At 55.9% G+C, this 23,437-nt stretch overlaps 2 protein-coding genes across 7 annotated transcripts in view; one reads left to right on the forward strand and one right to left on the reverse strand.

The window, feature by feature from the left end:
* Positions 1-15,546, forward strand: part of VGLL4 (vestigial like family member 4) — a 155,408-nt gene extending 139,862 nt beyond the window's left edge. For all 4 annotated transcript variants that reach the window (XM_045551464.1, XM_045551463.1, XM_045551465.1 and 1 more), the window contains 3 exons: positions 1,682-1,904; positions 12,290-12,413; positions 12,830-15,546. In XM_045551464.1, the coding sequence (XP_045407420.1) occupies positions 1,682-1,904; positions 12,290-12,413; positions 12,830-13,101 (619 nt within the window). In that variant the 3' untranslated portion in view covers positions 13,102-15,546. The remainder of the gene's footprint in view (positions 1-1,681; positions 1,905-12,289; positions 12,414-12,829) is intronic.
* Positions 15,547-16,681: 1,135 nt separating this feature from the next.
* ATG7 (autophagy related 7) overlaps positions 16,682-23,437 on the reverse strand; it is a 246,752-nt gene continuing 239,996 nt past the window's right edge. For all 3 annotated transcript variants that reach the window (XR_006735172.1, XR_006735175.1, XM_045551459.1), the window contains one exon: positions 16,682-16,977. Coding sequence is in view for 1 of the 3 variants with exons in the window: in XM_045551459.1 (XP_045407415.1) it covers positions 16,945-16,977 (33 nt within the window). In the remaining 2 variants the exon portion in view is untranslated. The remainder of the gene's footprint in view (positions 16,978-23,437) is intronic.

The raw sequence follows: 23,437 nt of genomic DNA on the forward strand, positions 1-23,437 counted from the left end.
TGTGGGTTCGCAGGATAAAGTGCTAAATCATATGTGATCACATTCAGCCAGTCGCAGAGTTAGGTTGTGGCTTCTCTCTCAGGGTCACGGCGCACAAGCCCAGCTTCTCTGCCAGCGAGACAGGTTGTCCCGCCTGAAGGTAAGAGGGTGACTGCTTGCATTCTTTAATTTGTACTTTTTAAAGAAAAGTCACTGAAATCATTATCTGCCACATTTTTCTCTAAAAGACTTGATCATTAGCTATGAAAAAAGATTGCTCTGTTAGCAGAGGACGTGGTGGATTTAAGGGGCGAGACCTGAGGCAGAATCAACAGGGGAGCAGACCAGGAGTGAGCCCAGAACAGTGTTTATGGTCTTTTATAGGCTGTGTCTTACTGGGTGAACTTTTTTTTTTTTAAATAGAGACAGGGTTTTTCTGTGTTGTCCCAGCTGAGTGCAGTGGCTCAGTCATAGCTCGCTGCAGCCTCAAGCTCCTGGGCTCAAGACTCCTGCCTCAGCCTCCTGAGTAGCTGGGACTATAGGCACCAGTGAACTCTTAAGCCCAAGCTGTGCTGGGTCATTGTCTGATAATGCAGTGTATAATGTTGCCTTCAGACGAGGTGGCATCAGATGGAGACAGTGTTCGTCATCTCGTCTGTGTTCCACACAGCAGCTCCAAGTGCTGAACACACAGCCAAGGCTGGTGATGGACTTCCCTGAAGCAGATTGCTCTTGCTCACATGTTCTGGATGAAGAACTGCGCACTGGCCCTCCACTCTCCACGCTGGCCGGAGTGTCCGCACACACAGTGTACCAGAGCAGATGCCACCACTTGCTAGCAGTGGCTTGGGCCAGTGAGTCCGCCGCTCGGAGTCCTAGGTTGCTTGTCTGGCAAGAGGGAGCTGCAGCATCTCCTTGTTGGTGCTCCTGGGAGACCAACGAGCAAATGCCTGTAGAGTCTCAGGACTCAGCATGTAGGAAACATTCAGTTACTTTGGTTCATCATCATCGTCGTCATCATCATCATCGTCATCGTCATTGTCATTCTGTCTAAATCAGCGGTCCCCAACCTTGTTGGCACCAGGGACCAGTTTCATGGAAGACAGTTTTCTCAGACCCAGGGGGTGGGTGGGGCGGATGCGAGCAGTGGGGAGCGGCTGTAAATACAGATGAAGCTGCGACCCCTGGCCCACCACCTCCTGCTGTGCACACCCCCCCTCCCCCAAGCTTCATAGGAGACAGTTTTTCCACCGACGGAGCAAAGGGTCGGGGAAGCGGGTGGCGGAGCTCTCCAGCCCGGTCCCTACAGGACCGGTATCAGCCCGAGGCCTGGGACCACAGGTGTAAATGGCGGGTTCTTGTCAAACTAGGCTGGCCCTGAGCACGTAGGTCAGCCCTGCAGCTCCCAGCAGGAGGCGTTTGCCATGGAAGTGCGCAGACGGGCAGATGGCCCTGCTGAGCAGGGCACCCGTTTCTGTTTGGAGGGCCCTGCAGGGCCGATGTCAGACCCTGCCGGAAGGTGCCTCGCTAGCACCTAGGGGCGTTCCAGGCAGACTGATGTGGGTCAGCTATGTGACTTGAGCTTCGAGGTAAAAAATTAAATGAAATAAATAAGGTAAAGTGAAGAGCACAGAGTCAGTGTCCCCTTGCCCTTCAGAAAACGCCAGATGTTCTCATCTGAACGCTTGTTTGTCTTTTTCAGGAACAAGACTGCTAATGGAGACTGCCGAAAAGACCCCCGGGAGCGGAGCCGCAGCCCCATCGACCGTGCCGTGGCCCCCACCATGAGCCTGCACAGCAGCCACCTGTACACGTCCCTGCCCAGCCTCAGCATGGAGCAGCCCCTCGCACTGACCAAGAACAGCCTGGACGCCGGCAGGCAGGCTGGCCTCTCGCCCACACTGACCCCAGGGGAGCGGCAACAGGTACACCTCTGTCCAGGAGGGTGGCAGAGAGTGGGTCCAGGAGCTGGGGGATTGGGGGGTGAAGCTAGACAAAGAGCCCCAAGCAGAGGACCACGAGGGCGGGGGGGGGGGGGGAGGGCACCGTCCTTAGCCTCAGTTAAGCAGTTGGCTCAGGGAGCAGCAGAGCCAGAGCCTGACCTGGCATGTGAATTCCCACCCAGACCTGCCTGAGCCGGCAAGACGGGTCATGTCTCTGGGGCTGTTTCTTTCTTGCATTACACTGGGGTAGTCTAGATGCCGTGTTTGTTCCTGCAGTCTTCTTGGCAGTCCTGTCTCTTAGGGTCAGTGTAATAATCCTCACGGGAATCCCGAGTTTACCCATTACAAGGTCACCCAGACGAAGTTAAATGTCAGGTTGCTTTGCTTTGGGCTGGGATCCTATAAAGTCGGTGGTTTCGGTGGTAATGAGGGCGTGTTGGTCTGAAACCTATGGCTGGCATGAAAGGATTTTTTTCTTATTAAGGAAAATAAGGAAATTAAATTATTACTTAATAAACATCGTTTGGTAGAGGAAAATAAATCTTTCTAAAAATAAGGTTCCTGGCCGGGCGAGGTAGTTCACACTTGGAATCCTAGCACTTGGGGAGGCCGACATGGGAGGATTGCTTGAGGCCAGGAGCTGGAGACCTGAACAAGAGCAAGACCCTGTCTCTACTAAAAATAGAAAAATTAGCTGGGTGTGATGGCACCTGTAGTCCCAGCTACTGGGGAGGCTGAGGCAGGAGGATCGCTTGAGGCCAGGAGTTTGAGGTTGCAGTGAGCTATGATGGTGCTACTGTACTCCAGCCTGGGCAATGGAATAAAACCCTGCCTCCAAAGGAATAAACAAATAGGGTTCCAGGGGAAATAAATAATAGAGAAGGCACCGGCACTGAGGAGATTTGGAATCCCTGCATGGCCCCAAGGAGATGCTGTGTGCAGCCGAGGGGCGGCATAGCTCCCAGGCGCTGGCATTCAGCTGCAGGAGCCTGCTGTGTCCCTGTCGCACTCCCTGCTTCCTCGGAGGCTCTCGTCTGACGTCGTCCAGGGCGGACAGCGGCTCTGTCTCGCCCAGCTGAGCCCCAGCACAGTCCGCACTGCCTGGCGTCCGCCTCTGAGCTGGTCTGTAAGAACTGCTCTGGCGCAGGCCTGCGAGGGGCTGTTCTGGTGGTTGGGAATCCCAGTAAGGCTGAGGAACAGTTGCCCACCCTGCCCTGGAGCCTGACATCACAGTCTCCTTTGTTTCATTCATTCATTTAACAAAATGGTGTGGCCTCCCACTCTGTGCAGGGGAGTATGCCAGAAGCAATCACGGTCCTTGTCCTCGGTGCACTGTCAGTGTCAGTCTGGAGGAGAGACGGGTAATCAAACAGCCAAACTGTAGTTCGCCTACCAGCTTATCAGTGGACAGCAAGGATTTGTTCTGATGCCCGGGGATGAGGTCTCGTGGATACCCCCCATTCGGCGTTTACTAGCCGCTGGTCCTCGTGAGGCCGTGTGTGTGTGTGTGTGTGTGAGCTGTCATTGCCACCATGAGGAGCTTGCAGTCTGGGCAGGAAAGGGATGAGCGAAGAGAGGGTGACACTCTCAGGCAGCAGGCCAGGGACAGGCGTGTGGGCGGTGGGACCCGCGGAGACTGGCTCACTCTGCCCAGGGGAGCGCGGGTGACCTGCTTTGTGCAGTTCCACAGGCATTGCCATGGGACATCAGCCAGGGCCTAAAACATGCAAGCAGAAGAACCCGGTTTTGACTGATTAAAGCATAAGAGGAACTTATTTCTAGGATCTAGGGAGTTCACCTCTCTGGCCATTGCCAGTGCCAGCAGGAAGTCCCTCAGGGAGGGGTGTGGGCCAGGATTCAACTCTGAAGTTTAATCGCAGCCCACAAGGTCGGGGTGAGTCCTCTGCGGGCCCCGCCCCCCCCAGGCCTCTAGGAAGCTCTGTGTTTTCTTGGGTGACTGATTCGCTTGACTCGGCGAGGCTCTTGAGAATCTTCTGGTTGATTTTGGTCACAGTTGCTCTGCAAAAGCTGTCCCGCTGGACAGTGAGCGGGCCCTCCTCGCCATGGTCTTCCTCCACCCCCAATTTCCTAGAGAGGACGTGGGGTCCCCGGCCGTGTTCTTACACGATTCCTGGCAGGACTGAGAACAAGGCCACGGGTGCGGGCCAGAGCCAAGCCACCAGCTTTCCGGACACGTGGCCTCCACCTGAGCTGTCACTGCCGGGTGGTGGGGTGGCCTAACCGAGCCTGCTGGTCCGGTCGGTGCCGCTTCTGCAGCCCGCTCCCGGGCGGGTGGCGTAGCCTCGACTGCACACCACAGCCCCAGCCGCTTAGGTCCTGTGCCAAGGACACGAAGGCGAGCCACACGGTCCCTGCTCTCCAGAGAGTTTCCTTCCATTGTGTGACCCCGCAGCCCACAGCAAGGGGAAGGGTGGGAGTGGGGAGGGTGTTTCCTGCAGCCACCACGAAAGCCGCATCAGTGCCCGGCAGGACAGGCTGTGCTGCAGCCCTGCGGGGCGGACACGGCGGAAGCCTTGTGCGTGGAGAAAAATGTGACTCAGATCTCTGGGAACTGGGACAGGAAAGCTCCCAGAGACGTACGTCCCAGGAGGCTGCGGAAAGTGTGGCAGCTCGGGGAGCGCCAGGCACTCGGAGAGACCAGGAGGGCGGGGGGCAAAGGTACAGAGAGCAGGAGGGCGGGGGGCAAAGGTAGGGACAGAGCAGGAGGGCGGGGGGCAAAGGTAGGGAGAGAGCAGGAGGGCGGGGGGCAAAGGTAGGGAGAGAGCAGGAGGGCGGGGGGCAAAGGTACAGAGAGCAGGAGGATGGGGGCAAAGGTACTGAGAGCAGGAGAGCGGGGGGCAAAGGTACAGAGAGCAGGAGGGCAGACAGCAAAGGTAGGGAGAGAGCAGGAGGGCGGGGGGCAAAGGTACAGAGAGCACAAGGGCAGGAGGCAAAGGTACAGAGAGAGCAGGAGAGCGGGGGGCAAAGGTAGGGAGAGAGCAGGAGGGCGGGGGGGGGGCAAACATAGGGAGAGAGCAGGAGGGGTGGGCAAAGGTAGGGAGACAGCAGGAGGGTGGCGGGGGCAAAGGTAGGAAGAGGGGGGGGCTGGGGGCAAAGGTACTGAGAGCAGGAGGGCTGGGGACAAAGGTAGGGAGAGAGTAGGAGGGCGGGGGGCAAAGGTAGGGACAGAGCAGGAGGGCGGGGAGGCAAAGGTACTGAGAGCAGGAGGGCCAAGGGCAAAGGTAGGGAGAGAGCAGGAGGGCAGGGGGCAAAGGTAGGGAGAGAGTAGGAAGGCGGGGGGCAAAGGTACAGAGAGCAGGAGGTAGGGGGGTAAAGGTAGGGAGAGAGCAGCAGGGCGGGGGGCAAAGGTAGGGAGAGAGCAGGAGGGCTGGGGGCAAAGGTAGGGAGAGAGCAGGAGGGCAGGGGGCAAAGGTAGGGAGAGAGCAGGAGGGCGGGGGGCAAAGGTAGGGAGAGAGCAGGAGGGCCGGGGGGCAAAGGTAGGGAGAGAGCAGGAGGGCGGGGGGGGGGGGCAAAGGTAGGGAGAGAGCAAGAGGGTAGGGGGGGCAAAGGTAGGGAGAGAGCAGGAGGGTTGGGGGGGCAAAGGTAGGGAGAGAGCAGGGGGGCTGGGGACAAAGGTAGGGAGAGAGCAATAGGGCAGGGGGTGGGGCAAAGGTAGGGGGAGAGTAGGAGGGCAGGGGGCAAAGGTAGGGAGGGAGCAGGAGGGCGGGGGGCAAAGGTGGGGAGAGAGCAGGAGGGCGGGGGGCAAAGGTACTGAGAGCAGGAGGGCTAGGGGCAAAGGTAGGGAGAGAGCAGGGGGCAAGGAGCAAAGGGAATGAGAGCAGGAGGGCTGGGGGCAAAGGTACAGAGAGAGCAGGAGGGCGGGGGGGGGGGGGGGGGGGGGGGGGCAAAGGTAGGGAGAGACCAGGAGGGCTGGGGACAAAGGTAGGGAGAGAGCAGGAAGGTGGAGGGTCAAAGGTAGGGAGAGAGCAGGAAGGCCTGGGGGCAAAGGTAGGGAGAGAGCAGGAGGGCGCAGGGCAAAGGGAATGAGAGCAGGAGGGGGGGCAAAGGTACTGACAGCAGGAGGGCGGGGGGCTAAGGTAGGGAGAGCAGGAGGGCTGTGGGCAAAGGCAGGGAGAGAACAGGGGGGCTTGGGGCAAAGGTAGGGAGAGAGCAGGAGGGCGGGGGGGGCAAACATAGGGAGAGAGCAGGAGGGGGGGGCAAAGGTACAGAGAGAGCAGGAGGGCAGGGGGGCAAAGGTACAGAGAGCAGGAGGGCAGGGGGGCAAAGGTACAGAGAGCAGGAGGGCAGGGGCAAAGGTACAGAGAGAGCAGGAGGGCAGAGGGCAAAGGTAGGGAGAGAGGAGGAGGGGGGGGCAAACGTAGGGAGAGAGCAGGAGTGCGGGGGGCGGCGCAACGGTACAGAGAGAGCAGCAGGGCGGGGGACAAAGGGAGGGAGAGAGCAGGAGGGCAGAGGCAAAGGTAGGGAGAGAGCAGGAGGGCGGGGGACAAAGGTACAGAGAGCAGGAGGGCGGGGGGCAAAGGTACTGAGAGCAGGAGGGTAAGTGGGGTCAAAGGTAGGGAGAGAGCAGGAGGGGGGGCAAAGGTAGGGAGAGAGCAGGAGGGCAGGGGACAAAGGCACAGAGAGCAGGGGGGTGGGGAGGGCAAAGGTAGGGAGAGAGCAGGAGGGCTGTGGACAAAGGCAGGGAGAGAGCAGGGGGGCTGGGGGCAAAGGTAGGGAGAGAGCAGGAGGACGGGGGGGGGCGGGGCAAAGGTAGGGAGAGAGCAGGAGGACGGGGGGGGGCAAAGGTAGGGAGAGAGCAGAAAGGCTGGGGGCAAAGGTAGGGAGAGAGCAGGAGGCGGGGGGGGGGGGCAAAGGTAGGGAGAGGGCAGGAGGGCGTTGGGGCAAAGGTAGGGAGATAGCAGGAGGGCGGGGGGCAAAGGTAGGGAGAGAGCAGGAGGGCTGGGGGCAAAGGTACTGAGAGCAGGAGGGCGGGGGGGGGCAAAGGTAGGGAGAGAGCAAGAGGGCAGGGGGTGGGGCAAAGGTAGGGAGAGAGCAGGAGGGTGAGGGGGGGCAAAGGTAGGGGGAGAGTAGGAGGGCAGGGGACAAAGGTACAGAGAGAGCAGGAGGGTGGGGAGGGCAAAGGTAGGGAGAGAGGAGGAGGGCTGTAGACAAAGGCAGGGAGAGAGCAGGGGGGCTGGGGGCAAAGGTAGGAAGAGAGCAGGAGGGTGGGGGGCAAAGGTAGGGAGAGAGCAGGAGGGCGGGGGGGGCAAAGGTAGGGAGAGAGCAGGAGGGCGGGGGGGGCAAAGGTAGGGAGAGAGGAGGAGTGTGGGGGGTAAAGGTAGGGAGAGAGCAGGAGGGCAGGGGGGGCAAAGGTAGGGAGAGAGCAGGAGGGCGGGGAGCAAAGGTAGGGAGAGAGCAGGGGGGCTGGGGGAAAAGGTAGGGAGAGAGCAATAGGGCTGGGGGTGGGGCAAAGGTAGGGGGAGAGTAGGAGGGCGGGGAGCAAAGGTAGGGAGAGCAGGAGGGCAGGGGGGGCAAAGGTAGGGAGAGAGCAGGAGGGTGGGGGGGAGCAAAGGTAGGGAGAGAGTAGAAAGGCTGGGGGCAAAGGTAGGGAGAGAGCAGGAGGCGTGGGGAGGCGGGGGCAAACATAGGGACACAGCAGGAGGGTTGGGGGGGGCAAAGGTAGGGAGAGGGCAGGAGGGCGGGGGGGGGGGGGCAAAGGTAGGGAGAGAGCAGGAAGGCTGGGCGCAAAGGTAGGGAGAGAGCAGGAGGCCGGGGAGGGGGGGGCAAAGGTAGGGAGAGAGCAGGAGGGCAGGGGGCAAAACTATGGAGATATCAGGAGGGTGGGGGGCAAAGGTAGGGAGAGAGCAGGAGGGCAGGGGGCAAAGGTACAGAGAGAGGAGGAGGGTGAGGGGGAAAGGTAGGGAGAGAGCAGGAGGGCGGGGGGGGGGGGGCAAAGGTAGGGAGAGAGCAGGGGGGCTGGGGGCAAAGGTAGGGAGAGAGCATGAGGCGGGTGGGGCAAAGGTAGGGAGAGAACAGGAGGGTTGGGGGGGCAAAGGTAGGGAGAGCAGGAGGGCTGTGGACAAAGGCAGGGAGAGAGCAGGGGGGCTGGGGGCAAAGGTATGGAGAGAGCAGGAGGGCGGGGGTCAAAACTATGGAGATATCAGGAGTGGGGGGGGCAAAACTAGGGAGAGATCAGGAGGGTGGGGGGCAAAGGTAGGGAGAGAGCAGGAGGGCAGGGGGCAAAGGTACAGAGAGAGGAGGAGGGTGAGGGGGAAAGGTAGGGAGAGAGCGGGGGGGGGCAAAGGTAGGGAGAGAGCAGGGGGGCTGGGGGCAAAGGTAGGGAGAGAGCATGAGGCGGGTGGGGCAAAGGTAGGGAGAGAGCATGAGGGCGGGGGGCAAAGGTACAGAGAGCAGGAGGGCGGGGGGGGGGCAAAGGTAGGGAGAGAACAGGAGGGTTGGGGGGGCAAAGGTAGGGAGAGCAGGAGGGCTGTGGACAAAGGCAGGGAGAGAGCAGGGGGGCTGGGGGCAAAGGTATGGAGAGAGCAGGAGGGCGGGATCAAAACTATGGAGATATCAGGAGTGGGGGGGGCAAAACTAGGGAGAGATCAGGAGGGTGGGGGGCAAAGGTACTGAGAGCAGGAGCTCGGGGGGCAAAGGTACAGAGAGAGGAGGAGGGTGGAGGGGAAAGGTAGGGAGAGAGCAGGAGGGCGGGGGAGGGCAACGGTATGGAGAGAGTAGGAGGGTGGGGGCAAAACTGTGGAGATATCAGGAGGGTGGGGGGCAAAGGTAGGGAGAGAGCAGGAGGGCGGGGGGCAAAGGTAGGGAGAGAGCAGGGGGGCTCGGGGCAAAGGTACAGAGAGCAGGAGTGGGGGGGCAAAGGTATAGAGAGAGCAGGGGGGTGGGGGGCGAAGGTAGGGAGAGAGCAGGAGGGTGGGGGGCGAAGGTAGGGAGAGAGCAGGAGGGCGGGGGGGCAAAGGTAGGGATGGAGCAGGAGGGTGGGGGGCAAAGGTACAGAGAGCAGGATTGGGGGGGCAAAGGTATAGAGAGAGCCGGAGGGCGGGGGGCAAAGGTAGGGAGAGAGTAGCAGGGCGGGGGGCAAAGGTAGGGAGAGAGCAGGAGGGCGGGGGGCAAAGGTAGGGAGAGAGCAGGGGGGCTGGGGGAAAGGTACAGAGAGCAGGATTGGGGGGGCAAAGGTATAGAGAGAGCAGGGGGGTGGGGTGCAAAGGTAGGGAGAGAGCAGGGGGGCTGGGGGCAAAGGTATAGAGAGAGCAGGTGGGTGGGGGGCAAAGGTAGGGAGAGAGCAGGAGTGGGGGGGGCAAGGGTATAGAGAGAGCAGGAGGGCGGGGGGCAAAGGTAGGGAGAGAGCAGGAGTGGGGGGGCAAAGGTATAGACAGAGCAGGGGGGTGGGGGGCGAAGGTAGGGAGAGAGCAGGGGGGTGGGGGGCGAAGGTAGGGAGAGAGCAGGAGGGTGGGGGGCAAAGGTAGGGAGAGAGCAGGAGGGTGGGGGGCAAAGGTACAGAGAGCAGGAGTGGGGTGGGCAAAGGTATAGAGAGAGCAGGGGGGTGGGGGGCAAAGGTAGGGAGAGAGCAGGAGGGTGGGGGGCAAAGGTATAGAGAGAGCAGGAGGGCGGGGGGCAAAGGTAGGGAGAGAGCAGGAGTGGGGGGGGGCAAGGGTACGGAGAGAGCATGAGTTTGGGGGGCAAGGGTACGGATAGAGCAGGAGTGGGGGGGCAAAGGTATAGACAGAGCAGGGGGGTGGGGGGCAAAGGTAGGGAGAGAGCAGGAGTGGGGGGGGCAAGGGTACGGAGAGAGCATGAGTTTGGGGGGCAAGGGTACAGAGAGAGCAGGAGGGGCAGCCTAGCGGGCAGCAGCGGCTGAGGGGAGCGAGGAGATGAAGCCTTAAGCACCCACAGGACAGTGAGCCTCAGGGGAGTGTGTCCGTATTGGTGCTGGCTGCACAGTGCAGAGGTGAATGGGTTGTGAGTCACAAAGGCTCATCCTGGTTGGTATCTTGTCCCCATTTGGGAAATAGGGGTGTTGGGGGGGGTGTGGACCCCCACCACCTGGAAGCCCTCAGCATGTGGGATCACGGGGCATGTTTCGGGTGGACAGGGGCACCGAGTCCCAGCTTGCGCTCGGCCACAGAGGCAGGGGAGACGCCACAGAGGCAGGGGAGACGCTGGCCTCTAGCTCAGTATGCCGGGGTGGTTGGGTGTGTCCGGGAGCACTCACAGGCCACCGTGTCCTGGGCGGGCGGAGGAAGGGAGCATCCCCAGGCGCTGGACATGGGCAGGTCTGTAGGAGGTGAGCTGAGGGCAGTTCACTTCATCCCAGGTCTGGAGGTGTCCTATAGATGACGTAATACCAATGGTTGTCCCCACTTGAGGAGCACAGTCTATCCTGAAGTGGCCTAAAGGCTGGACGTTGGGCTTACTTATCCTGCAGCCTAAGCTTCCATTTCTTCATCTTCCTTATCTCCCCACACTCCAAACGTGTTCCCACTTTTCAGCGTTTGTGTCCAGGACTCTGGTTGTGAGGAGCAGAAACCAACTTGAGCCAGCCTAAGCACGAAAGAGAGGGAGTTTCATTGGGAGGACCCTGGGGCGGCTCCCAGGGCCCAAGGTCATGGGTACAGCCAGGCTCAGGAAGGGCCTTGCCTTGGAGAGCTGGACAGAGGGCAGGACCCTCCTTCCTCCCTCAGCTCTGCGTGTGACCGGGTCTCTGCCTCCTCTTCTCTCTGCCTCTCCACCCACATGGCCAGCCCTGTGTGGCTGTCCCACAGCCCCTGAGATCTGCTCCTGACTGCCACGCTCCACTTGAACCTGACCTTGGCTCTGCAGCTGGCTGGCCAAGCCTGGGTTGGATTTTCAGCCTGGCCAAGGGGGCGCAGTCACGCTTCATGAATGTGAGCTGGGGACACATCCCTAAGAGAGGGGCTCAAGAGTCAAACAGACCCTTCAGCAGGTGGGGTGAGACCTCACCTGATGAGGACTCCTGCCTGCACACCCGGGTCCAGGCCCCACGTGCCTCTGTGCCGCCCTTCCTGCGCCACACTTGACACGGAAGCCCCGGGGGTGGACGCCTGCCCGCGCCCTTGTCCACACCGTGAAGGATCATACAGATTCTCGGTGCTCCTGCGCTGCTGATGTGTTGAGCTATTATTACTAAAACCCCAGAGTGTTTACGCGGCTGCTGCTAAGCCATCTCTGTGGCTGTGTCCTTTCTTGTTAGACCCAAGCACAGGCCTTTTATGTTTGATTCCAGTTCAGTCCTTACAGATGCAGCTTTTTATCCTAGAAGCTGTTTTCGCCATTCCTGTTCATTTCTCATGAGAAGGCCTGCTGTGCTGCGAGCCTTCCGCACCGTTGGACTAGTGCTGGGCTCTAGAGAAAGGGCCAGGGAGGACAAGCCTCGGTTTTGCTTGGTGGGTGCTGCTGTCATCACTGGTACCTGTGGGGTGACCTGCAGCTGGCGCCTCGAGGGTCTCAGGAGGTGCCTTTCCCGGTGGGAACCTGAGGAAGTTCAGTTTGGTTGACAGATACTTTCTGTCCCAGGTTCTAGACCAAGGCCGGGGGCGGGGGCGGGGGCGGGGAGCGGTCCAGACCCACCTGGCCCCTGCTCTGAAGTGTGCCTGGTCTGAGGGACGCTGACGCTTCCCGGGAGCACCTGCCGGGACTGATTTGCTTGCTGAATCTCGTTGGAGGGGCAGGTTGCAAAGGGGAGAGGTGGTGGCGGTCACGACAGGCGTCACAGAGGGGCCCACCAGGCCGGAGGTGCGGGCGTGCGGGGAGGCGAGAGTGCAGCGAGCGCAGGCCGGGCACAGGGTACCGGGGAGGCACGTGCGCAGCGCGTAGGCTTAGGTCTGTGTCCGGCTCCGTCCGCGTTTATGTGGTCATAACACAAGCCCAGAGCTGGCGTAAGCAGTGATCTGGGATGGCTCCAGAAGCCCTGCGCGTAGTGGAACGTGAGGAGGGGGGCTCTGGGGACCTTAATGGAGGAGCTGTGGTCCCCCCTGCAACCCTCTGCCATCTACTCGACGTTTCCCAGCTCCCAAGTTGTCTAAATTCAGATGTGAGAGGTGGGACACACCAAGTCTCAACAGCTGAGCCTTTGTCGCTGGTCCCTCACTCATCCCAACAGCCATGACCAAGGGGAGTGGCCTGTGGGGTCGCTCACTCTGCAGCCTGCCTGGGGGTAGCAACTGGACTCCAGGGCCGGTGCGGGGGTGCGGGAGGCGGCAGAGCGCTCCACTGTAACCTCCTCTGCTCAGGGGGGGCTCCAGGACAGAGCCCTGCGGCTGCGGGGGGCCTGCGGGGAGGTATGGGGACCAGCCGGGTCTCCACGCACTGACAACCCCGTTCCCCCACAGAACCGGCCCTCGGTGATCACGTGCGCCTCGGCCGGCGCCCGCAACTGCAACCTGTCGCACTGCCCCATCGCGCACAGCGGCTGCGCGGCGCCCGGGCCCGCCAGCTACCGGAGGCCCCCGAGCGGTGAGTGTCTGGGCTGCCCCGGCCCGGCCGCGGCCCTTCGCCCTGGAGCTTGTTCGCTGTCGAGGTTGAAGAGTGGTGTTGGAGCGCGCGCAGTGCACACGCACCCTTGCGCGTGGCTCGCCTGGGAAGGGCTCAGGAAACACGCTGCCTCACCCCAGGACCTCAGGGGCTAGTCGTGGGGAGACAGTGGGTCCTGTCATTCAAACTCAGTGCCTCTCTCTGCACCCAGACCCTGGCCCAGTGCAGTAGGTATGTCACCATTTTACAGACTCAGAAGGGACCTGCCCAGGTTGCCCAGCTGAGCTGGGGGAGGTGTCTCTGTCCGCGGAGCCCACACTGCCGCAGCCCCTGAGGGGGTGCTGCACGCATGCGCGTCGCAGCCCCTGTGCTCTGACCGCTCTCCTGCTTGCCTGCAGCCACCGCCACCTGTGACCCCGTGGTGGAGGAGCATTTCCGCAGGAGCCTGGGCAAGAACTACAAGGAACCCGAGCCAGCACCCAACTCTGTGTCCATCACGGGCTCCGTGGACGACCACTTTGCCAAAGCTCTGGGTGACACGTGGCTTCAGATCAAAGCGGCCAAGGACGGAGCATCCAGCAGCCCCGAGTCAGCCTCGCGCAGGGGCCAGCCCGCCAGCCCCTCTGCCCACATGGTCAGCCACAGCCACTCCCCCTCCGTGGTCTCCTGAAGGAGCCCTCCAGCAGCACGGGGTCTGCATGGTTTGCCTGCGCTTCGAACAGTCCGCTTCAAACCAGAAAAAAATCATGGGGGTGGGGCGGGGGGAAGGGATGGTTTATTCGCAAAAACCATGTTGTTGGGGTTTTTGTTCTGTTCTGTTTTTGTACTTGCTTGGTATTCGTACAAGGGGGCCCTCAAACATGACAGCAGGAACTACGTGTGGAACATCTGTCTAATGTAGCATCCTTACTTCCTGCCTCAGTTACCAAAGAAACCTCTGATGCAGGTCTGCCGCCCCAACGGGGCCAGGACTCCACGGCGCGCTTTCTCAGCCACAAGCCATGACGACATTGGTGACCCAGACGCTTTGTGCTTTTCATTTGCTTCTTGAGACCGGGGTGTGTGTGGCTCAGCTTCCATGGCGTGTTTGGTTCAGTCGTGTGTGCGTGTGTATACTTGAAGAGAACTGTCGTGTCTGATTTGCACTATAGGAGGAGGACTAGAGTTGCCTGACAACTTTAAGTGTGATGCTAGTACTCTGAGGGCAAACTGCTGAAAAACAAAGGGTTTAAGGATGACATTTCTGACCATTTGTGTTTTGTTGTTCTTGTTGTTTTTAAATTTAGACAAAACAGCTTTGGAAGGGGAAGTCTCATACAGGTTATAGGTCTTTCTCTAGATTTCAGGTGCTTGCAACTGGACTGCAGACTCTACCGATCACGGGCATTTTACCTTCTCTGAACACTGCAGTTTGTTAGACTAGAGCTGAGGTTGGAGGATTCCATAGTGCTTTAAACATGATGCATGTTTTAATGGAGAAAAATAGCTGGTTTCTATTAATTGTATAGACAGTAAACAAAAACCTTAATACTTACTATCTTCTTTTCAGAATTAGTTTATTTTTGTCAGTTACAGTCCTAGATATACTTACTGCTGGTACAGTTGTACTCTAAGATTTGTATTTGATACTCACTTTACTCACAAGTAGTGCCGGGACAGCCAGCCCCCGGCAGGCCCTCGCGGGGAGCGGGGAGCAGTCAGCCGCCTCAGCGCGGCAGCAACTCCCGCGGCTGACGGCGTTTATTTTTTGTGGCCCTGTCTGCTTCATACAGGCTCCCGGGGGAGGTGGGGTTTGTGTCTTCCAACTTCCCTCGATGCAGAAACTGCTCCTTTGAACTCTCTTAGCTGAACAGCAGATTCCTGACAATCTGTGATATGGTATTTTGTATGCTTCCTCGTACGCTGGGGCCAAGGCAGTATACATTCCTATGACTTTATACAGTTATTACTGCATTTATCGTTTGCTATGTTAATAGCTACTAATTAGAAATTAGGTGGAGCAGCGACATGACAGGCTCAGTCCACAGCTGCCGTCTCTGTCCATGAGTGTTTCTGTTCCCTGCCCCTCCAGCGTGTGCACACAGCCTGGCCCACCAGAGGGCTTGCCACGAGGCACCTGACCAGGTGACGTGGGCGTGGCCACCTCCCATGGGAGGTCTGATGGGCCCTCGCAGACCACGGGAGCCCTCGGGGCTGGTTTCAGTGTGAGAAAAGTCCAGTGTAGCTGTTGAATTTTGGAAATTGGCACCGAGCGGAAAGGTCGGAGGATTGCAGGCCTTTCAAAAAGTGGAAGAAAAGCCCTTTTCCTCTTGCCCCTGCACACATTTCACTCCCATGTTACTGGGCTTCCAAGCTTTGGCATTCAGGCCCCTATATTTTCTGTAGGAAAAATCGTTGAGAACACTTTTTTTATATAGGTAACTTTAAGACCATCATTACGCTGTGCGTAAAGAATGTACAGAGAAATTTGTAGGTATTTTTTGAAGAACAATTAATTTGTTAATGATATGTAGCTATTTAATTTCCCCCTTCCTATTGTAATCATTCATATTTTTTTGTTGTTTGGAAAAAAAGTTGATCTTTTTTTTGTCGTAGATTTGTCTGTAAAAGTGCAGGAACACAGTTATTCTATGAGAACACTGCATCTGCATTAATAGCCACTAGTTTGTTATTGCTACAGGCTACTGAGCGTCCTAACAGGAAAACAACCCGCTGCTGACCAGCTGGGAGGAGAGCGCTCCCGGGACGTTCTCGCGTCAGTGAGCGAGGTCGTCGCGCTGGGAGGGTCGGCGGTGCTGGGCAGGGCCCTTGGTGCACTGACCTATCTGGGATAGGCAGGACCCTGGAGGGGCCTCGGGCAGAGGGGGCAGCAGAAAACCAAACCTGTCACTGAGAAAGAGCACCCTCCCTGCGCTAGAAGGGGCTCCGTGACATTCTTCCCAGAGCCGAGCCGTCTGCAGCGCGTTCCGACCCTTCTCTCCATGTTTGTAAATCTGTAATATACCAGTCTCTGTGGCCTGTTTTTCCTGGAAGAAGAAAAAAAAGGTTTGGCAGGCCATCTTTTTTTTGTACTTAAAAGTAGCCTTAAGAACAATAATAAAGTGCTCTTAAACCATAGGCTGCGTGTGGCTCTTCAATCCTGGAGTGAGAGCGCCAGGCTGGGTGGGCATCGGCCCCGGGGCTTGGCTGCGAGGCCCTGGGGCCGGGGGGTGCATTCATTCGGTGGCCCTGCACCTGTGTGTGGCCCGTCTAAGCCCTACATGAGCTGGAAAACAGTAATTTTAATTTTCCACTTTCTACTTTGGGAGAAGCGTCAAATCTACCCTACAGAAATCCTACTGTTGTAAGAGTCAGCCCCAGACTCAATTTTGACTTTGGTTCTGGGCCTAAGACAAAATTTAAAGCCATAGGAATAGAATAAAAGTGTGGAAAGGGTGCCACTGGCTTCTAGGCCACTGCAGGGACAATGACATCTTACACACAGGGCAGGGTGGTCACACACGCTAAGGACGTGCCCTGTCCTGGTCTCCACACCCAGCTCTGTGGGCCGCACAGATGCACAAGCCCAGAGGGAGGAGGCAAAGCGGCCCTGCCTGAGTGACGCGTGGCTGAGCCCTCGGACCCCTCAGCCGCCTGGCTCCAGGCTGAGACGGACACACGTGGACAGCCGCCCCGCCTTAGAGTCAGGGCCTCCAAGCCCAGCGAGGAGGCAGCTCAAGGCCCACAAGGAAAGGGAGGAGCCTCACACCCAGGCAGCTGCCAGGACCTGGCCTGAGACCTGCCACTGGGCTCCTCCAGCACCCGAGACTCCTCTCCTCCCCTGGAGCAGGCAGGCCTGGCTGTGCCCACAGCCGAGGACAGGCCAGGAGGTGGGCGGCTAGCTCTGTCCTTGGAGTTCTGGGGTCACTGGGACGAGTGTGGTCCCTTCAGTCTGCAGCGGCTCAGGTCTCCTTCCCTCCCCACCAGGGCCCATGGGGGAGGGGCTGGATGAGGAGAGGGGGGAGGGGAGTCCGCGGTGGGAGGGGCCCCCCCAGTGGGGTCTGCACCGCGGGGGGGGGGGGGGCGGGGCCGCGGGCACTGCCTCCCCCTAATGGCTCCAGGTGGAAGCTGGTTTCTCATTCTCCCCCATTTGGTCTGCATTGGGCCAACTGTTCCCGGTCCTCACTGCCACCCCTTTGGGGTCAAGGGGAAAGGAGCCTGGGAGCTTGACCATCAAACAACTGTGACAACAAGAAAAACAGAAATGCATATGGAGGGAACCAAGTCCCAGATCAGTGGCAATGCCAAAGCCAAGGTTATTATTTAGCTCAGAACTGGCAGGATCAGGAGTCACGGCAAATGTAGAACACTGGAAGCTCCTGGGCAGCGGAGGGGGTTCCAGTCCTCCGGGCATGGAGAGGAGGGACCCGACAGGTCGGAGGGCCAAGGCCCAGCGTCACCAGTCCTGCTCGGGGGGACAGTGCTCCTCAGCAGGTGGCCAGGGAGGGGTCTGCGCCCCACTCGAAGGGCTGTCTCAGACGGTCTCGTCGTCGCTCATGTCCCAGATCTGCACGGAGAAGGGGGAGAGATTCAGCTGAGTTGTCCCGGGGCCTGAAGGGGGTTCAGGACTCGCAGCTGCAGGAGCAGCGGGACGGGAGCTCCGTGTGCAGAGCGAGGCGGCGCTGCCCACATGGCCTCATCCACAGCTCCCGTGTGCCCAATGGGCTGCCTTCTAGTCCTCGTACAGGGACACCAACTCTCACAAGTCACTTCACCTGCCCAAGGCCTCAGTGGTCAGAGAGCCAGTAGGTGGGGGTGTGGGGATATGAACAGTGGGGGCTGCCTAGTGTGCACTGCCACCTCCTCGCCTCCCACGTCCACCGTGGGGCTTCCTGGCCCAGCCGGTGCCGTCACCCGGTCCCTGCAGCACTCACCACCACCCCAGATCCTCTATCTTTGATCGTGTCCTCCCTGCTGCAGGCCTGCCCTCTGGAAGGCCAGCTCCATGAGGGCAGGGACCCCCTGGGTGTGCACCTGCCACCTCACGAGGCTGCACCCCGTGCACCCGCTCCACTGTCCGCTCCGAATTGCAGTCCAGTTGCTGACACTCCAGACTCACACTGGAGAACTGGCTGTCACTCAAGAGCGAGCCCTTTCCTGCCACCCCAGAGGTGGCCTGGGCCAGGATAGTGGAGACACCCAGATCCTGCCTGGGCCTCTCAGCCTGTGTCCTGTGAGTCTGACCCTCCCTGTGAACACCGGAGAGCGGGGCCGCTCCCAGCATGCCGTGAGGAGGAATGAGGCATCGTGGGGGAGAGGCCCCTGCCCTGCCCTGGCTCTTTCCTGTGGCCTGTGGCCTGAGCCCCTGGAGAGGGAGCTGCCAGCATGGCAGGTCCCAGGGCCCCGTGCACCCTGGCCCCCTGGAGGGCTGGTCCCTGAACCTATGCCTTCAGCCTTACAAATTCCTAGAACTGGTTGCAAAAGGCCACCTCTAGCAGAGCCCAGAGAAGGAACAGTGTGTTTACATGAGGCTGGCCTGGGGAGACGGGAGGCCTGGCCAAGGTAAATATCAACACCAGCTTGGCTTTCTAAGTCAAGGATGTGGAAAATAAATACAGAGAGAAGGAAATTTCCTCTCTCAAGGACCCAGCTGCCTGGGGTGAGGGCGGTGGTGGGCGTCCCTCTTACGAAGGCCCAGCTGTCCGAGGACCCCAGGGAGGGGCTTGCGAAGAGAGCCGATGGTGGCACAAGCAGGGCTGGGGGGGGGAAGGGCAGGTCTGGGGTCCAGGACCCAAATGCCCTTTCTCTGGGCCCAGCTCCCCACCAAGCTCATCCTGGGCGCGCTGGAAATCCCGAGGGTGGGATTCAGTGACCCAGGGTGGGGTGGCTGCATTTCCAACAAAGGCTGCATTTAGAAGCCCCTGGATCTGATCTTTGGGTTCTGATGGTGTGAATGGAAACCAAGCCCCTGGAAGGTTTGCCAGCACAGTCCATCTATTGTTTCTTGTTCAATGAACACACCTTCCTGGAATCTTCTCTGTGCCACACGCTGTGCAGAACTGCTGCGAATATCGAATACTCCCTCTTTCACGCCTCACATCCACCTGTGAGGTGCAGAAGGGAAAAAGCCCAGAGAGGCAAGGCAACTTGCCCAGGATCACACAGCAGGCAAGCTACAGTGCTGGGAACATGGGTATGTGGCGGAGGGGCTGAGGTGAGAGGGCTCTGGGCCAAAAGGAAGGAGAATGAGAGGACCTCCCACCCAGCCTCTTGGGGTGGGGGTTGGAGGGTGCCAGCCCGGGCAGGACAGGGTTGCTGCCAATGAGTGCCCTCTGCAAATGGGCAGAGCGGTGATTCATAGGGGACTCCGGGGGCTGGACTTGGGCTTTAAGGGAAAGTAGGAGCCTCCAGGGAGCACCTATTATCCATTTTATCAGATCTCAGCCATGGGGCAGGGGCTCCTCAGTGCTCAGCCCCAAACCTGCCTGGCAGAGGCAGGGAGGACTGGGACTGGGTGGCCTCGGACTGGCCCAGGAGGGCACCCGGCTGGCCCTTGCTCCTGGACAGATTCAGCCAGTCGAGTAGGGCTGATGCTGCGGGCACTGCCCGGCCTTTGCAGGGGATCCTACAAGACACCCGAAGGGCTTATTGTGACACGGCTCTACAGAGGGGGTGAGGGCGATGGCTTCAAAGCCATAACGAGTCCCTGTGCCAGGGACAGGCTCTCCACTAGGGCAGCCTGGCCTTTTCCCATCAGCTGGGCTCAGAGAGCAGCAGCAGTCTTCACTTTAAACCTCAAGAAACAAGCCTCATCCCCTAGAACGCGGCCTCCCAGAGGGCGGCTGTGTCCTCAGCAGAGCGCCTGGCACAGAGAAGGGGTGCAGTGAATTCCTCTTAATGAACAAGGGTTGTAGAAAATTGGCAAAGATCTTTTTACATTGTTAATACTGAAGTGCTGGCAAGGGTATGGCAAAACACCGCCACAGGAGGAGTATAAATTCGTACCATATTTTTTCAAAGAGGAGATTTGGCAATGTGTAATACAAATCTTTAAAAATGTTCATCCCTTAAGGAAGAGACAAATGATCATTTTTTGTATATAACATCAAGATACACCTAGAAAACCCAACAAAATGAGTGCTAAGATGAATATAAGTGAAAAAGAGCATTCAGTAAGATAGCAAGATGGAAAATGGACAACAAATTACAGGGTTCCCCCACATACAGTGAAAACAACATTCAATTCAAAAACAGAATGAAAGAGAAGAACTCATTATAAGAGTAATGAAAAAGATAAATGCTATGGCATAAACCTAACATTAAATGTACAAAATATACATGAAACAAACTTCTGGAACAGTCCTACAAAAGTCCTCCCAAGAATCTAACTTAGACATAAAAGTAAACTTGGGCAAATGGAGAACACTCCTTGTTTTTGTACAGGTCAATTCCACAGCAAAAGAATTTTAGCTTTTCCAAAGTGAATTTATAAATTTTACACAATCTCATCTTTTTTTTTTTTCTGACAGAAAGATCTCCTTGTGTTGCCCAGGCTGGAGTGCAGTGAGCTATGCACTCCAACTCCAACTCCTTCATTCAAGTGAGCCTCGTGCCTCAGCCTCCCAATTAGGTAGCACTATAGGTGTGCACCACAAGGCCTGGCTAATTAAAAAATTTATTTTGTAGAGATGAGGTCTCACTGTATTGTCCAGACTGGTCTAGACTCCTGGCCTCAAGTGATCCTCCCCTCTCGGCCTCCCAAAGTGCTGGGATTATAGGTGTGAGCCACCATGCTCCACCCACAATCTCAATTTTTAAAAAATCAAGTGTCTTTTCAGGAGCTAGCCAAGATGGTTCTAAAGTCTGGAGAAATAAATAAACAGGGACCCCTAGGAAACCCTCTGAACAGAAGAGCAGTAAGGAGTCCCCACCTTATGCTGAGATGTATCATGAAGTCCCCAAGGAAGAGAGGGCCCACTGGCACGAATATAGACAGACAGCAGAAACAGAAAAGTCCATGTGGAAGTCTAAGACATGAATGAAAAAGGTCTGGGGGATGATCTCCAATCATTAGAAACAGACAGACTTTTTAATAGATGATATGGGGACAAGAGGATAATCATTTGGAAAAGATAAAATTGATTCCATGCCTTCCACGGCACATTAGAATCAACTCCAAATGGAACAGAGATCCAACTGTTAAAAAAATGAAACCGTAATACTAGATGCAAACATGGACGGACGCTGCAAAAGCACATGCGTGCAATTTTACACGGAAGTCAAAAATCCAGACTACAAACTGGGAGGAAACATTGCAATATACTATAAAGTGCTAATCTTTTGTGGACAAAGAGCTCTTAGGAATCAAGAAAAAGACCAGTAAACAAACTTTAAAAGCACAGGCCAAAGACATGGACATTTCACAGAAAAAGATACACAAATGGCCCTTGGACATAAGAGAAAGTGCTCAACCCTACTAGTCACAGTAACAAGAGATAGTCAAAGATTTCTTAGGGCATGAAAAGTACTGACCAGAAAAGAAAAACCTGACTTGCATCTCACAAGAATTAACATTTCTGGTCTTGGAAAGATACCACTAAGAAAAGGAAAAGGCAAGTCACAGACTAGGAGAAAATATCTATGTTATACATAAAAAGGATTTGTATTCAGAATATATAAAGAACTCTTACAACTTAATAATAAAGAGAGAAACAACCTGGTTTTATAAATGAGCAAAAGATCTGTCCCTGTCATGATCACCAAAAAAGAAAAAAAAAGTAAAAGGCAAAAGATTTGAACAAACATTTCACAAAAGAGGACATACAATGGCCAATAAGAACCAGAAAAGATGCTCAGCATCCTTAGTACTGAAGGAAATGCAAATCTAAACTGCAGAGAGACACCGCACCCCGCCTCCGAGAACGGCTGAAACTGAAGACTGGCAACACCAATGTCTGAGGACGTGCAGCAACTGCAACTCACATGCTGCTCCTAGTGGGAGTGGCAAATGGCAACGCCACGGTGGAGAAAGGTCTAGTGACTTATAAAGTTAGACATACACTTACCATATGATCTAGCCATCCCACTCCTATTTACGCCCCCAAATGGAAACATAGGTCCACAGAAAGACTTGTTCAAGAATGTCCATAGTAGCTTTATTCACAACAGGCACAAATGAGAGAATCCACCCAAATGTCCATCAATAAGAAAACGGAGAAACGAATTGTTGTGTATCTATACAGTGGATACTACTCAGCCATCAGAGGAACAACGTACCGACGTACCCAACAACACGTATGAATCTCAGCATCTTTATCCTGGGTTAAAGCAGCCCAACACAGGGGCTGGGCGGGAACGGGGAGACAGAGGTCAAAGGGTACAAAGTTGCAGTTTCGTAGTGTGAATAAGTCTAGAGATCTAATGTGCACCATGGGGACTATAGTTAACAACACTATATTGCATACTGGAAATTTGCTAAGAGAGTAGATTTTAGGTACTTTTACCAATCCACTCCCCCTACGTAACTATGTGAGATGATGGATATGTTAATTACCTTGTCTGCAGTAACCATTTCATTATGTATACGTATATCAAAACATCATGTTGTATACTTTAAGTATATACAATTTTTTAAAAAGCCTAACACAAAAGACTACATTCTGTGTGATTTCAATTATATAAAATCCTAGAAGGGGCAAAAGTCATCTGTGGTAAAAGAAAGTAGATCATTGGCCACAACTCACCACACTGGACACTTTAAATGGGTGCATTTTATCTTATGTAAATTACACTTCAATAAAGTTGATTTTTTTAAAAAGCCACACTAAGATAAAATTGGCAAAAATCCCACAGCATTCTGTTTGTGAGCCTGTGGGACATAAAACAGCACAACCCCCACGGAGGAAAATTGGCAACAGCTGACCGAATTACTTGTGCCTTAGCTCCTGGCCCAGCCTTCTCACTTCCAGGAGCCGATCCTAAAGATTCACCCCCATGGCACAAAAGGACACTGTTCACTCTGCACGATTCGCTACAGGAAGAGGCTGGAAACCACCCAAGAGCCCCTCCACAGGGGACCCGCCGAGGCACCAGTCCCTGCGCAGCCACACCTGGACTGCTGTGGCCCTGAGACACAGTGCGGACGAGCTCGACCAGCTGATGTGGGCTGATGTCCAGGATTTATTTAGTGAAAGGAAGAACAATGCAGAGTATCTGTGAATGCCACCTTTGTATAAGAAAAAGTGAGTGTTTATTTTTGCAAAAATAAACACGGGAATGTTAAAACCAGAAATTAATTTAGATGCCTACCTAGAGCCGGGTGGGTGGGGATGTAGCTGGGGCTGCTCTGAGCATACCTTTTAATTTGTAATCATATGTATTTTACATACTTAAAGACCTAAATAAAAAAGAAAACCAAAAGCACAAACAAGACAAATATACAAATAAACCAGATGTCATCAAAATCAAAACCTTTTGTGCTTCAGAGGACACTATTAAGAAAGAGAAAAGACAACTCAGAGAATGAGAGGAAATATTTGCAAATCATATTGACAAAGGACCTGTATCTAGAATATGTAAAGACCATTTACAACTCAATAAAAAGACAAATAACCCAATTTAAAAATGGGTAAAGGAATTGAATAAACACTTCTCCAAAAAAGGTATAAGAAGCACATGAAAAGATACTCGAACATTATCAGTCATCAGGAAAATACAAATAAAAACCATGAAATACCACTTCACTTTAACTAGAATGGTTACAATGAAAAAGTCAGATAATAACAAGTGTTGACAAGGATATGGACATACAGAAACCTCCATACATTGCCGATGGAAATGGAAAGTGGTCTAGCTACCTTATAAAATAGTCTTGCAGTTCATCAAGAAATTAAACATAGAGTTATCATATGGCACAATAATTCTAGTCCTAGGTAATCACCTAAGAGAATGAAAACATATGTCCACACAAAAATTTGTACACATTCATAGTATTCATAAAAGTAAAAAATAGTATTTGGAATAGGAAA

Source organism: Lemur catta, chromosome 5 (assembly GCF_020740605.2).
Source record: "Lemur catta isolate mLemCat1 chromosome 5, mLemCat1.pri, whole genome shotgun sequence".
NCBI lineage: Eukaryota > Metazoa > Chordata > Mammalia > Primates > Lemuridae > Lemur > Lemur catta.